The 14,031-nt window shown below is 40.0% G+C and overlaps 1 protein-coding gene across 1 annotated transcript; it reads left to right on the forward strand.

The window, feature by feature from the left end:
* Nucleotides 1-10,349: 10,349 nt before the first annotated feature.
* Nucleotides 10,350-12,374, forward strand: LOC104427097 (ubiquitin carboxyl-terminal hydrolase 12-like). Its single transcript, XM_010040237.2, has 4 exons — nt 10,350-10,392; nt 10,485-10,761; nt 10,863-11,029; nt 12,134-12,374. Exons 2-4 carry the CDS (start codon nt 10,652-10,654, stop codon nt 12,190-12,192), a joined length of 336 nt encoding a protein of 111 aa, XP_010038539.2. The 5' UTR covers nt 10,350-10,392; nt 10,485-10,651; the 3' UTR covers nt 12,193-12,374.
* Nucleotides 12,375-14,031: the final 1,657 nt, after the last annotated feature.

Raw genomic sequence — 14,031 nt, forward strand, 5'->3', positions numbered from 1 at the left:
GACATTTTCAAACTTCTGCCTCTCTCTACCTCACACAGCACACACATAAAGGATACAGCTGGTGATTGTCCTTTATGCCACGTAAATGGAGAGGAAAAAATGTAAGAGATGTAGAGTTGTTTCTTGCAATTCATAATGAAGGAAGACCCAACAGGCAGATAGAGATGGATGAGAAAGAAAGAAAGGCACAATAGTCCCATCTCCGTATCCCAATTTCTTTGAGGAGAAATTAAGAGCACGTTTGGTAACATTTCTGTTAAAAAATTGTTCCTAGAACAGAAATAGTTTTGGTAACTGCACAAAATTTCTATTCCTGGAATAGAAAATAAACAGAAACATGTTTGATAAACTTGTATAATTTTTTTGTTTCTTTTAATTTTTAAATTTTTAAATTTTATTTTTCCTTTTTTTCTTTTTTATTTTTCTTCCTTTTGGCCGGTGGCCTCACCGAATCTGGATGAGCTCGAGCTCGCCCAGCCAAGGTGAGGCCAAGCCTTGCCGGCCGACACAAGGTTGGCCTCGCTAGATCCGGGCGAGAAGAGCCTTGCCAGTGGCCTGGCAAGATCGTCGCTGGCTAGGTGAGCCTCGCCAGGCCACCGGTGAGGCCCGGCCTCGCGTCGGCTAGGGAGGCCGAGCCTCGCCATGGCCGCGCGAGGGTCGACCTCACCCAACCCAAGCGAGACCGAGCCTCGCGCGGCCATAGCGAACCACTGCGAGGCTCGAGCCGACGAGCTTAGCCGTGGCTCGGCCTCTCTGGGGGCCGGCGAGGTTGCCAGCCCTCGTCTGGCCGGTCGCCAGCGCCGACCATGGCCAAGGCCGGTGACCGGCAAAAGGAAGAATAAGAAAAAGAAGAAGAAGAAGAAGAAAAGAAAGAGAAAAATGAGAAAAAAGAAAGAAAGTGTTTCTCCGAAGTGATCCCGGGAACATTTTCTTGTTTCTTGTTTCTATTCAAAATTTGTTCCCAGAAATAAAAGTGTAAACAAACACGTTTCTGTTCTTTTTTTGTTCCCCGGAACAAAAGAACATAAATTTTTGTTTCCGGGAATAGCACAATTAAACAAACAGGGCCTAACTAACATTGATTCCAGGGTGAATAGATTCTAGATTAATAACCTGGACCAAATTAGGAAACCGCATGAAAGTGTTGATATTGATCTCCAAGTTGATTGGAGTTTATCCATGACAAATGTTGCTAACGGATCTTCTTCAACAGTTGTGAGAACAAAAAGAATTGAGAACTAGAAAAGAAATATTAGAGATGTGAGATAATATATGGTTGGGAAAATTGTTTTCCGATAAAATATTTTCGTCCAAACAAAGGTTCATATCTTCTTCATAAGAGACGGTATAAAAAACTACCGGTAAACCAATTTAACCAGTTGCCTCTTCCATGTATTTAGATCTGATCCACCAGTCTTCATTGTCTGTTTAAGAATGACTCAATAAGGACCAAAGAGGAGATCTGGTGGCACACTCTTAAAACCATCATAATTCAATTAGGTGAAGTAAAAGGTTCAACATTCAAGAAAAGAAGTGAGATAATTCCAACCACAACTTTTGAACATCGCCTTCGTAAGAAATGTTTTCAAAAGTTCCACGCACAACGATAAATTCCAAACCATGGGTAATGAGATAAGAAACTAGGAAAAACTATAGCATCGGCATCTAAAATTTAATGGAATGAGAAATTGTATGATGAGTCCCATTAACCTTATTTTTCTACAGATATCCATTTCTAGTTGACTCTGCCCAAAGTTAATTGAAATGAAAGCCTCCAAATCTCACTGTTAAAATATTTAAGTAATAGGGCTATGACATAAATAGTTTCTGAACTTTGGCCAAATATGTAATGTGATCTCTAAATTTTAGTCCGATGTGTAGTGTGGTCTCTGAACTTTTAGTTATTTTAATAGAGTCTTTGGATTTTTAGTACATGTTCAATATAGTTCCTAAACTATATGAAAATGTTTAATTTTATCTTTCCATTAATTCAAGTTTTATTACGACATTAAACACTATCATATAGTCTAGGGACAAATTAAGATATACCAAAAGTCAAAGGAGCACCTTGGACAAATTAAAAGTTCAAAAGCTACATTACGCATTGGGCTAAAGTTTAGGGAATATATTAAACAAATTAAAAGTTTATAGACCGCGTTGCATATTAGGCCAAAGTTCAAAGACTATTTGTGTCATTTTCCCTAAATAATAAACCATGTCTTCATCGAACCTAGAAACTTGGAATATCAATACTTGGCACAGGGGGACAGTTAATTGCTAAAAGTTGGAAAATGTACACTTAAGTGCCAAAATCAAAATAAAATAGATCAATTAAATTTCAAGGATGACAAATCTAGCTAAAATGCTAACGTTACAATTTTACGGCGAGACAAATGCAAAACGATGTAGTTTTGCACGTTGATGTGGCTAAAGAAGCCTAGAATGACATCATTTTGCATGCTGACATGGCTAAATAAGAAAAAAATGACGTCGTTTTGTCTCGGTTTGAATTTTAATATAAATATTAATTAAACTAAATTCAAATCTAAATTATTTTTAAAAAGAAGAAGAAGAAGAAGAAGAAGAAGAAGAAGTTGTAGGTGCGGGGTGAGGCTGTCATGACCCTAATTCCATCCCTAGGGTCATGAGCAGCAATGGTTATTTTCGCGACATCCCCAGTGCGTCGCCTTCCCATTTTTTTTTTTTAATCTTTTCATTAAGCACATGCGGAAGCATACATACAACACCCAAACAACAAGTGGTCATGAAAGTAACCATTTAAATATATACAATTATATCAGTTATATTTACAAACCATTTTTTTGTCATGAATCGTTCTATATACAATTATTACATGCTCTATGTTCAAAAAGGTTGGGGTAAATCTTAACTTCTCTATCAAGATTGCAACTCCTCCATACCTACAATTTGAAAAAACAACGGGGTGAGTCATGGACTCAGTAAGTAAAACCCTTAATTCTCTACTAGAGAAACACCTCATAATCAGAATCTAGTAGGTACCAAACTTGCAATGCAATATCGATGGTAGATCATTAGCAAACTCATTGCTACACCTCGATTACATGTAGGTGTCCATTACTGCATATTTCAATGCATGCTTACCTTTTGCTTATCAATAAACATATCAACATATCATACTTATGCATAAACCGGCACTTATGCAAATTCATTTATCATCGTCCTGGTTCAACCAGGTCCTCCCTGCTCAACTAACGCATCTAGCTTCAAACTAGGGATCCTGGCTCAACCAAGACATCCCGGCTAAACCAAAGTATCGTGGCGCTAGCTCACCAAGGCATCCAAGCTCAACCCATGTGACATCTTAGATTTTCGACTTTGCTTTCAATTCAATAAATCGAGCATTTCATCGACGCGCCTATAGGGCTGTTTTCAAAGCTGATCACTCTTGAGATAACTAGATTATCTGGGGAAGCCATTAAAGATTTTAAGGCAAATAAACTTGAGGATTCGATCAGGAATCGATTGCTCGACTGTGCTCATCTGCCGAGATCATTACGGCATAGATATAAATCGATTTGAAATAAGAGGTAGGTCGATTCGACTGAGATGTGTGGCCGATTGTGGGTGACTCCACTAAATTGGAAACTTCTCGTCGATCGGCACTAGTTTGATTTTCTGTCGTTCTGGTACCCTGTGTCCGTAATTGAACCCTCGAGATTTTCACGACAATCGAGAGTCGCCAATGTGTTGAGTAGGTTCATTATGGCTCGAAGAAAATCGACCACGGGTCATTTGCCCTAAAAAGTTCTGAAAACTACCCGGTAGCCTAGGTCACGCTTAAAACGCGTCGGAGTGAAATTAACTGCAAATTTGAATCCAATTTCAAAAATTGAAGGTTCTGTCATGTCACAATAAATTCTAGGAACGTCGGCTCAGTCTCAAAAGATTTTTTTGCAAGCCAGGACTTTTTGGGAAAAAGTTGACATAGAACCGTTTTTGTTCAAAAAAAGGCCAGGATCACTTTCGATCGGAAAATTGGGATGTAAGATGGATGACAAGGAAAAAGCATTATTTACTAAGTTTGCAAACAAGATTCTAGTTCTCGTCCTAAAGATTTTGAACAAGTTCAACTTCTCAACGATAAGAGTACAATCACATGTTTTAAGCCATCAGGTCATGCGGGTGATGTTATTTCCGAAATCCGAGTGCTCTATTTTCTTGTCTAAATATCTGTGAGATGGATCAAAAAATTTATGTTTAATAAATTGAGAACTTCCTTCTTTTCTTGTCTCTTGCCTAATTTATTTACTCGTGCTTTATTTAGTTTCTATAGGTGCATCGAAATACATAACTTATGCACCGTTGTGATCTAGCCCAATTATCCCATTTTGACTAACCAAATGGGGCCTTATGGCGTGACCAGTGCGGATCCATGTTCTTTTCATAGTATGACCAGTGTATGTTTTAGCTGAATGTGACGGGAAACGGTAGTATAAAAGTAAGCAATGTCCAACTAGGGTGTCAATCAATCAGTTCGCTTCGGATTTTCTGAAAATCCAAACCGAACTGAGCCGAACTGAATCGCAACCCAAACCAGTTCAGTTCGGTTTTTGTATTTTCTTTTTAACCTTTATCCTCGGCGGCACACATGATATGGGAAAACCAAATAGGGAATCACAAAACTCCTCAATGCCACCTGCCACCGCTGCTAACAACGGAGCCCCTTCTCTCCCGGCCACCAGCACCATCACTCTTGGCCACCCACGGCACAGGACCTCGGCATGTCGTCGTCGTCGGAATCATCTCCTTCGATTTGGTGGAGACGCCTTTGGATCTGGAGACTCGAAGATACGGTGGGAGCGATCTCTAGTTCAAATCGATCGACCTTACCTGCAGTTCCAAGCTTCCTCGGCGTCTTTCTTCTCGCTCTCAAAGCATTGAGAACTCAACCTTGCTTCGAATTTTGCATCTTCCACCACGGAAACGTGATCAATGCCCTTACCTGGCTCACTTGCGATATCGCGAGCGTCGTCGCTAGCCATGGCCATTAGCACATGCTTGGCGACGACGAAGGAGAAAAGGACAGCGAGAACGGCCATTGCGAACGGCTCGTGAACCCACTCCACGGTCGTAACACGGCAGAAGAAGGGATGGAGTAGAAAAAGGAAAGTCAAATGAAGCAATGAGGACAGAAAAGTTGGTCCTGGGGCTGCACGTGGGGACCACTCAAGATCTCCCTCACATAATAAATGTCTTTATATCTCTCTCATTATAAACCGAACTTACTTTGGATCGGTTTGGGTAACCGAATTAAATCAAACTGAACCGACCAAAAAAAGGTTTGTTTTTTGGCTACCCGAGCCAAACCAAAAACCAAACCCAAAAACTTGTAATTTTCAGTTCAGGTTTCGATTCGGTTTTTGACAGTCTTTAAGCAATGTCACAATTACAAAATTTTCAAAATGATTCTCGACTTTTAAATGTAAAATGTTGAAAAATACATTAGGGCACTTGTTAAGCCTTATTAAAAATTTTCAATTCGAAATGATAAGTGACCATGTTAGAGTTATAATCCTCTAGTTATCTTAGGACACATTCATGGAGAAGTTTAAAGGTAACTTTTGCGATAATTACTAAAAAGGTTAAAACTTATGACATTTATGTTAATTTACTTATAAGCCTTTTAATTTGGTTGATTAAGTGTTAAAATTTTTGGCAATTTACCGATATAATCATTTCGATAAATTGACATACGTACCCATTATCTTATATGGTCCAACTAGCGTTCATGTAGACATTTTCTTACAATTTTTGAAGTTCTTTTTATTTTTATTTTTATAACTTTCCTCGTCTGTATTATTTATTTTATTTTCTTTCTTTTTAATTTGTTTCCTTACTTTGCTTTTTTTGGCTGGTCTCAGGGCTGCCCTTGCCTAGGCTCGCTTGTGGCAACCAAGGGTGACCATCGCCTCCTGTTAGTGAGCCCCTCCTTGTGGTCGACTCAAGGTTAAAAAAGATAAAATTGCAAAAATTGTTTATATGAGGGCCGATCGCGCCATGTTGAATAGTTGGCATTCATGGTAGCGATTTCTAGATAACTTTAACCGCTTGAATTATATTGGCAAATTTTCAATAGGTTTATGATTCGAGTGGCCAAATTGAAAGATTTTGGGTTGAATTAACATAAATGAAATAAGTTGAAGACTTTTTTCTGATAATTTTCTCAGTAACTTCTTTAGAAAATATTACATAAACTTCCAAAATAGAAGTGATTAATCTAGAATACTCCCCAACTTCTCTAAGAAAGCTAACCAATCCATGGCACAAAAAAAGATCCATGATGGCCCCCCTAGTTTTTTCCCCCACAATCTAAATGTATTTTCAAGGAAACATGAAAGAAGAAGACAATTCCGTGCTAATTAGTAGTTCTCTCCATATCTCTAGTTAAAGTCAGAGCTAATAAAATACTAGATTGTCATGTGGCAAGACATATTTCATGATTGTCTTACACGGCTCATATTCGACGAATTAGCATTAGTCTAGCATTTTCAACTTCAAAATTCTATCATTTATTAAGTTAAATTTAAATAGTGAATTAGAAGAAAGTATTTTCATATTCTGCCACTGAAATAGACAAGATAAAATATTTTCAAACAAATTTCTATTATCCTTCTCCAACGTTTATGTTTTTCGACTAATCTCCTTCATTTTAAATTTGAAGGAAAAAAACAGGTATAGGTAACGTATCTTTATATATATCCTATCATTTGAATTTGAGATTTTAGTAAAAATAAAATTATTTCTTATTACATGAGTATAATCTAATCTGAAGAATAGTTTTTTCGTTATTTACAGTAATCCATGCATTATTTATTGATCAATTCAGAAATAAATCAAAGCAATTAGAATGATAACTTCTATTATTATTTGAATATATGTGTTCGCCAGGGAATGTCTTCAGCATTAGTACTCGTATCGACACCTTCAACAGAGGTTGGATTATGACTAGAGACCTCGGAATGGATGGTTCTCTCTCCTGCGACTCTTCTGGTTCCTTGTTTTTGCCATCAACACTTCTTAAGAGCGGAACACAATTGTCTCACCAGCCATGCCAAAAAGATGTTCACTGGGGAATATCTCCTCGACAAAATCTTTCCCCGAAGATGGTAGACCTTCGGTTTTATTTTTTGTAACGGATCCCATGTTGCTCCGGAAAGGAAGCAACGGATCTAAACTATGGCAAAAGTAAAGTACAGTAGAATGAAAGATAATAATTGAAATGCAAACTGATTGATTGTCGATTTGGCAAAAGGGTCCCTTACAACCATGCCTATTCGGATATTTATAGTGGTTTTCCATGGGTAATTGCCTCTTAGCGGTTACCATTTCGATATCTACAATACTCTGGAAGTCTCGCTTTCTGATCAATAACTGTCCTGTTTTGCCAATATTCTTGCTGATACCGACTCCTACAATCGCTCCCATTCTTACCTCTTCGGTTTTGATAAGGCCCTTTCGCGTTATTCGAAACCATTACTCGCTGACTGTTAGTGTTCCGGCCCACTTTCTTTTGATCTCCGCATATTGGGCCAGGCTTTTCCCTTTACAACTCCTGAAGCCCAATGAGCTAATTTTGGTTCCAACAATATGTCACTTAATATTAACTAAACTTAAACATTACATTAAAAAGAAAAAATATTGCAATTTAGTTGAGACAAGCATCTTCACATTTCATTTAGTTTTAATGATTTTCCTTTTCTTTAAAAATTTTCATTATTTTAAATGTAGCCTATATCATTTGCAGCAAATTTGTTTAGGAGAAAACGAAAATGCCATTAATTTTGTCCAAAATCCACTTAGTTCGAACTAGATTGCACATTTGTTTAATCCAAGACCATAGATGGAAAATGAAAAAGTAGCCAATTAGGTTCGAGTATGAGGATCTCTTATTGCACATTTGTTTAATCCAAAATCATAGATGGAAAATGAAAAACTAGCCAATTAGGTTCAAGTATGAGGATCTCTTCCTCTCTATAAATGGGAGACTCCTCCATTTGTTTTGACACCTTTGATCGACGAAGACAAATGGAAAGTCAAGGGAGGATTGAAAATTCTTGAGGTTGGACTTGAATTAAGCCATCAATGCCCTCGAATTGTGCTACAGAGAAGAAAGAATCATAGAATTGTCATGGTTCGATATTGCAATCAGAAATTGTACAACATTCATTGAAACGAATACATTTCATCTACATTTTCTGATCTAGAAATTAATTTGTGTAAACACATATATAAAGATATGTTTACAAGTATATGCCTGTGCAAAACGCGAGCCATCCAATAAATATACAAAGTTAGAATTGAGATAATGTTCGCTTATGTGCTCACATATGACATTTCACTTTGCGTTTGTGATTGCCATGTGGCAAGCCATGGGGCGCACAGATGAAAGATGAGGTGAGCAGAGATTTGGATGATGAAGCTTTTATGGTTGGATTGAACCTCAAAGTTTTGGTTTTTATACGATTGTGGATTGGTGATGGAAGTGGGCCAAGCGAAAGGTTTCCTCGTTTTTGAAGTATCAAGAACTTTGATTTGGATTTTCGATCTCAAATTTAATATTTTCTTTTTCTTTTTATTATTATTTTGGGCTTAGAGAGAAGTTTATTTTATTATCATTATTACAAATAGTGTTATTGTTATTATTAAATTTGGATCCCCTCTTGTAGATCACGGTACGAATAAAAGGGTTGATTGCTCTTTAGGTTGGACCAACGAAAAACTTTAATGGAAAAAAAATTGCCCTAGAAAATAAGAAGGGAAATTTTAATAGTCTTAAATTTCTTTTTCTCCGAGTCTCTCAATTGAATTTTGGGGCCTTTTCAATGAATATCATCCTCGTCTAGCGTGATTTTTTTTTAATTGATAGTGAAACAGGCATGAGTTCCCCATTTTTCTAGTAGTCACTCGTTCGTCAAAATTAATTCTCTATTAGTCTAACTGTTAAGATTGAATGGGACTGCTGCTGTGCTTCTCTTTATTGGACAATAGACTTGAATAAGTACATCGAACTTTACTCGTATATACTTACCTTTTTATCAGATATATATTGAAAGTCACAAGCTAAAACCCTAAGTTTCATCGTTCTATGTTTCTCTGGCCAGGCAATAATCCAAGAATCTGATGAATTGATAAAGATGGAAAAAGCAAAGAATTTGGATAAATTCAAACCGTTCTTCCCCTTGCCCTTCTGAACTCTCAAATGGTACAATTTCAGAATAAAGCAAACTGCAAAAAGCATGAGAATGAAGCAACTGCACCTAAGAAGCGACAAACAAAAGCTGCCATGATAAATAATCTTCATTGATTACCTCTAACAACCATCATTCAATCAACCCTCGAGACTTTGGTGCAAATCTCCAACGTTGAGAATGACTTCTTTCGAGATATACAGAGAAGCCGACCCCGGTACCTCCCCTCAAATATAACCCCATATAGTTCTGATGTTGCAAGAGTTTCTCTTTCATTTGTGGTAAAAAGAACGTCTGTGTACATAGATATTTCAATTGCTACATGAATAACTTTGGAGTCTTGGATATACTTTACACTCGGGCTTGAAGTAACTATAAGAGCTCGTCAGTTGATTGGTTTTTTCTGGTTTTGGTCAATGCAGTAACGACGAAGGAGATTAGAGATGTTGCACCAACGCATTATGTGCTCAAGATTGAGTCTTTCTCTTTGTTCGCGATGAACAACAAGTTGAAGTATGAATCGAATGAGTTCGAAGCAGGAGGCTATAAATGGTTCATTTCTCTTTTCTCTAGTCTCCACCTCACACTTTCACATTCAGAGGCATCAAAAGAACTACATACAGTGGTTCCACATTGCTAGCAAAAGACATCGGTCAATCAATTTTTGAAGATATTGTTTCTCATACGGAATCCTACGGCTATGCTCTAAATTTGAACCTTTCTTCGAGAATATGGTTTAAATACTTTACAGACAGATAATTTCTGTTACTGCTCAAGAGTCTGATGTTCAAACCCTTTATAATCTTGTAAATTCATACAGGGTAAGGTATTATTTTTTATGATGAAGAGATTGTTGTGAAAATAAATGTTGATTCAGCAATCAGAAGTTGTAGCATTTCGCAAGTTCTAAGAATAATTATTGCGAATTCATAACCAAGAACTTTTCGTGTACGTTCCAGGCTCGAATTCACAAAAGCATCTTGATCTTGCAGGAAATTGATCCTGTATCCCAATGGAGACAAGAGCCGAAATGGTGAAGATCACATCTCCATATATCTGGCGGTTTCTGGGACCAGTGCTTTCCAATCTGGTGGGGCGATTCACGTGGCCGTCAGCTTCTCTTTATACGATCAAGTCCGCGATAGATATTTAACTGAACAAGGTAAAAAGCTCGGTAATGACAGCAAAAGTAAGATATTCGTCTCCTTCTAGACATTAATGTCGAATCGACGAATCTTCGCTTGTGAATTGAAGGGAGAGTTACGAGGCTTCACGTGTTGAAAGCCCAATGGGGAGTTCCGAGATACATACCATTAAAATTTTTCACCGACCCGTCAAATGGGTACCTGGTGGACGACACCTGCGTCTTCGGTGTGGAGGTTTTCGTCGTCAAGAGCTCGGGAGTCGGCGAACGTGTGAGGATGCTGGAGGAGAGCACACCGTATACTTATGAATGGAAGATATCAAGGCTCTCAAGCTCGGAGGATGAATCTCGATACTCTGATATGTTCACTGTTGGAGTCTATAAATGGTAGCTCTTATTTACGAACTTTCCTTTCGATGTAAACTTCTGTCTTTATTGATTTATCGTTTGTCCTATCTATTTATCATTGTTTTCAATCTTTTTCACAGGAAGGTGTATATGCGCCCACGTGGTGATTCGAATAACAGGGGCAAAAACCTTTCAATGTTTCTCTGGTTATATAATACGGAAGACTTGGCTTCTAATGAGAAAGTGAACGTGAGGTTTGTCATTCGGTTAAAAAGCCAAAACAATGTCGTACTCCGTCAGCCGGAAGGTGAGTGTTTGTCCTCATAAGTGGATGAGCCACTTCGAGGCCATCGTATGCACAAAGTCCAGAGTAATGACCCGGATCGTTGCTGTTGGCGAGAAAGCTCTTCGGGCCAATTCACTATGGCATCGGCGTGGAACTTCATCAGGAAGAAGAGGACGCAGGTCCACTGGTACTCCTTCGTATGGGACAACGCCATAGTGCCTCGATATCAACTCAATCTTTGGCTCATGGCCAAGCGTAGGCTTCCAACCCAGGACCTCCTTCTGGCCTATGGTATAATTGGGAATGCTGCCTGTGCGTTTTGCAAGAATGTGCCTGACTCTCTTGACCACTTGTTTTTTGACTGCTGTGTCACGGCTAGCGTTGCTTTCTTTTGGGCGTCCAGATGCAATTTACCTTGGCGCAACAGAGGTTGGGGGGAGAATTTCAGATGGGCAACTACCTATTTGATGGGGAAAGATTTCTATAAGTGCATAGCCCGTTTTTCCTTTGGCGCGTTGTGTCACATCATTTGGAAAAATAGGAATGACATCATCTTTAGAGACCAGCCTCTCTCAATTCCGGCCATCAAGAACCACCTCTTCAAAGTGGTCCGAGACAAGGCTATCACCTTCAGAACGTTGAAGACAATTTCAGAAATGAAGGCTGCAGAGAAGTTGGAGCCTAGACCCGATTATTTTCAATGGGGACCCAGTAGGTCCTTGATCCGACGCTGGCCTCCTCTTTGCTTTTGTCTCGTTTGATAGCCGGTCGAGCTAGCCGTGCTTAGTTTGGCCTTGTTGTTGTAGTTGTTGTGCCGCCTCTGCTGCTTTTGCATCTCGTCACCCTTCCACTTCTTTTGTTACTACATTTGGAGTGCAAGTTACTGGTGTCGAGATCTTTTTGTACATTTGGCTCTTCTTAATATATTTCTTACCTTCTACCAAAAAAAAAAAAAGTCCAGAGTAATGCCAAAGTACATCGCTAATTAAATTGCACATGTTAGGCTGTTAGTAAGGATCAAATTCGATTTGTCCATGTAGTACATACGATTAGAAACCACTGAATTCTCTTATATTTCCCAACCGTAATCTTCTGCCCTCTTGCTTTGTCTTTGCAACTTTGCAGTTCTTACTACATGGTTCAGTCGCTCCATCCCGATCTACAGCCGTCTTTCATGCCACTGAAAATGGTTCGCGAAAGCGTGAAGGATGATCCATGTGTCATTGAGGTCGAAATCACGGTGGTTGGCACAGCTAGCAAATTGCCATGATGGCAAATATATGTACTGAATGTATTCATAAGTAGACAATCACCGGCAATTCTTTCCTCACAACAATAATATATGGATTGGATATATTTGTTGATACCTACATTTTAGAGGACAGACAGATCGAGTGTACATTTAGAAATGAAAAAAATAATAATGAGTTAATAGAACAAAGGTTCAATTCGGTCTTGATCCGATTTGTGCAGCCCACAAGAGGAGCCTTGAGCCCAAATTGTGGCCCAAATCCACCGAATCCATCAATTTCTACTCATTGATGTGTCCATCGCGCGGCCCGATTCACGTAGCCCGGTTTTGATTTGTTCCAACACTGCCCAGGCCCATCGAATTTATAAAATCAATTTAAGCTTCAGCCGAAACTCAATTTGGTCCAGGGCCCAAGCCCGTGAGAGAAACCGATGACCGAGTGTTCGTGAAAATGCTTAAACGAAATTGCATTACACAACTAAAAAGCATCTTCCTGAACCTAACCTGCTTAATCCATGATGTAAATGTTGATTTCATCCATTTCTATCTCTGGTCTCAGTGGTTTAGACTATGGTCGAAACCTTCAAATGCTATGCCTCTCTTGTTTTTATTTGATATTACGTGTACATTTAGGGCGCGTTTGATAACATTTCTGTTTAAAAATTGTTCCAGGGAACAGAAATAGAAAAAAGTGTTTCTGTTCCGAGGAACAATTTTTGAACAAAAAAACGCGTTTGGTAAACTTGTTCCGGGAATAAAAAATAAACAGAAACACGTTTGGTAAATTTGTATAATTTTTTTATTTCTTTTATTTTTTAATATTTTTAATATTTTCTTTCTTATTTTCTTATTTCTTTTTCCTTTTTTTTTTTTTTTGGCTGGTCGCCGGCCTCGGCCATGGCCGGCGACCGCCGACGAGGGCCGGCGGCCTCGCCCAGCCACGGCGAGGCTCGCCGGCCCCCGTGAGGCTCGGCGTTGCCGGGCCACGGCCCGGCGACGCCGACGGCAGCGGTGGCCGGCAGGGCCGAGCCTCGCCGGCCGCCGGCAAGCTCGGCCTCGCCGGATCTGGGCGAGATCGAGCTCGCCCAGCCCGACCTCGCCCAGCGGCCGGCGAGGCTCGGCCTCACCGGGCCACCGCCAGGAGCCGACTTGGCGGTGGCCCGGCGACGCCGAGCCTCGCCGGATTTGGGCAAGATCGAGCTCGCCCGGCTCGGCGCGAGGTCGGGCTCGCCTAGCGACCGGCGAGGCTCGGCCTCACCGGGCCACCGCCCGAGCCGACTTGGCGGTGGCCCGGCGACGCCGAGCCTCGCCGGCCGCTGGGCGAGGTCGGGCTCGCCGGATCTGGGCGAGCTCGAGCTCGCCCAGCCAAGGCGAGCCCGAGCTTCGCCAAGGGCCGGCGACACTCCGGCGAGTACGCCGGCCCCGACGGCCGGTCGCCGGCCTCGCCGAGGCCGGCGACCGGCCAAAGAAAAAGAAGAAGAAAAGAAGAAAAAAAAAAAAAAAGAAATTTGTTTCTAAAATTTGTTTCGAAACGAAAACAACTTTTTTTTGTTTCTTGTTTCTGTTCCAGATGTGTTTCTGGGAACAAAAAAACAATTTTGGAACAAAAACGCACCCAAACGCGTTTCTGTTCCTTTTTTGTTCCCAGGAACAAAAAAACAGAAAAGTTGTTTAAAAACAAAAAAAAGAAACGAAAACAAACGGGCCCTTAGTTTTCGATCCTGACTGACTTTGTTGCCTTCTCCACCGTATATATATCGATGTATAAAGC

The sequence above is a fragment of the Eucalyptus grandis genome, chromosome 11 (assembly GCF_016545825.1).
Source record: "Eucalyptus grandis isolate ANBG69807.140 chromosome 11, ASM1654582v1, whole genome shotgun sequence".
NCBI lineage: Eukaryota > Viridiplantae > Streptophyta > Magnoliopsida > Myrtales > Myrtaceae > Eucalyptus > Eucalyptus grandis.

Excerpts from the sequence above, each read along its gene's own strand:
- LOC104427097 (XM_010040237.2), top strand. The coding sequence starts at position 10,652 with ATGCTGGAGGAGAGCACACCGTATACTTATGAATGGAAGATATCAAGG. Across the intron at positions 10,762-10,862 it reads ACTGTTGGAGTCTATAAATG|GAAGGTGTATATGCGCCCAC; the intron begins GTAGCTCTTATT and ends TCTTTTTCACAG. Across the intron at positions 11,030-12,133 it reads CGTACTCCGTCAGCCGGAAG|TTCTTACTACATGGTTCAGT; the intron begins GTGAGTGTTTGT and ends GCAACTTTGCAG.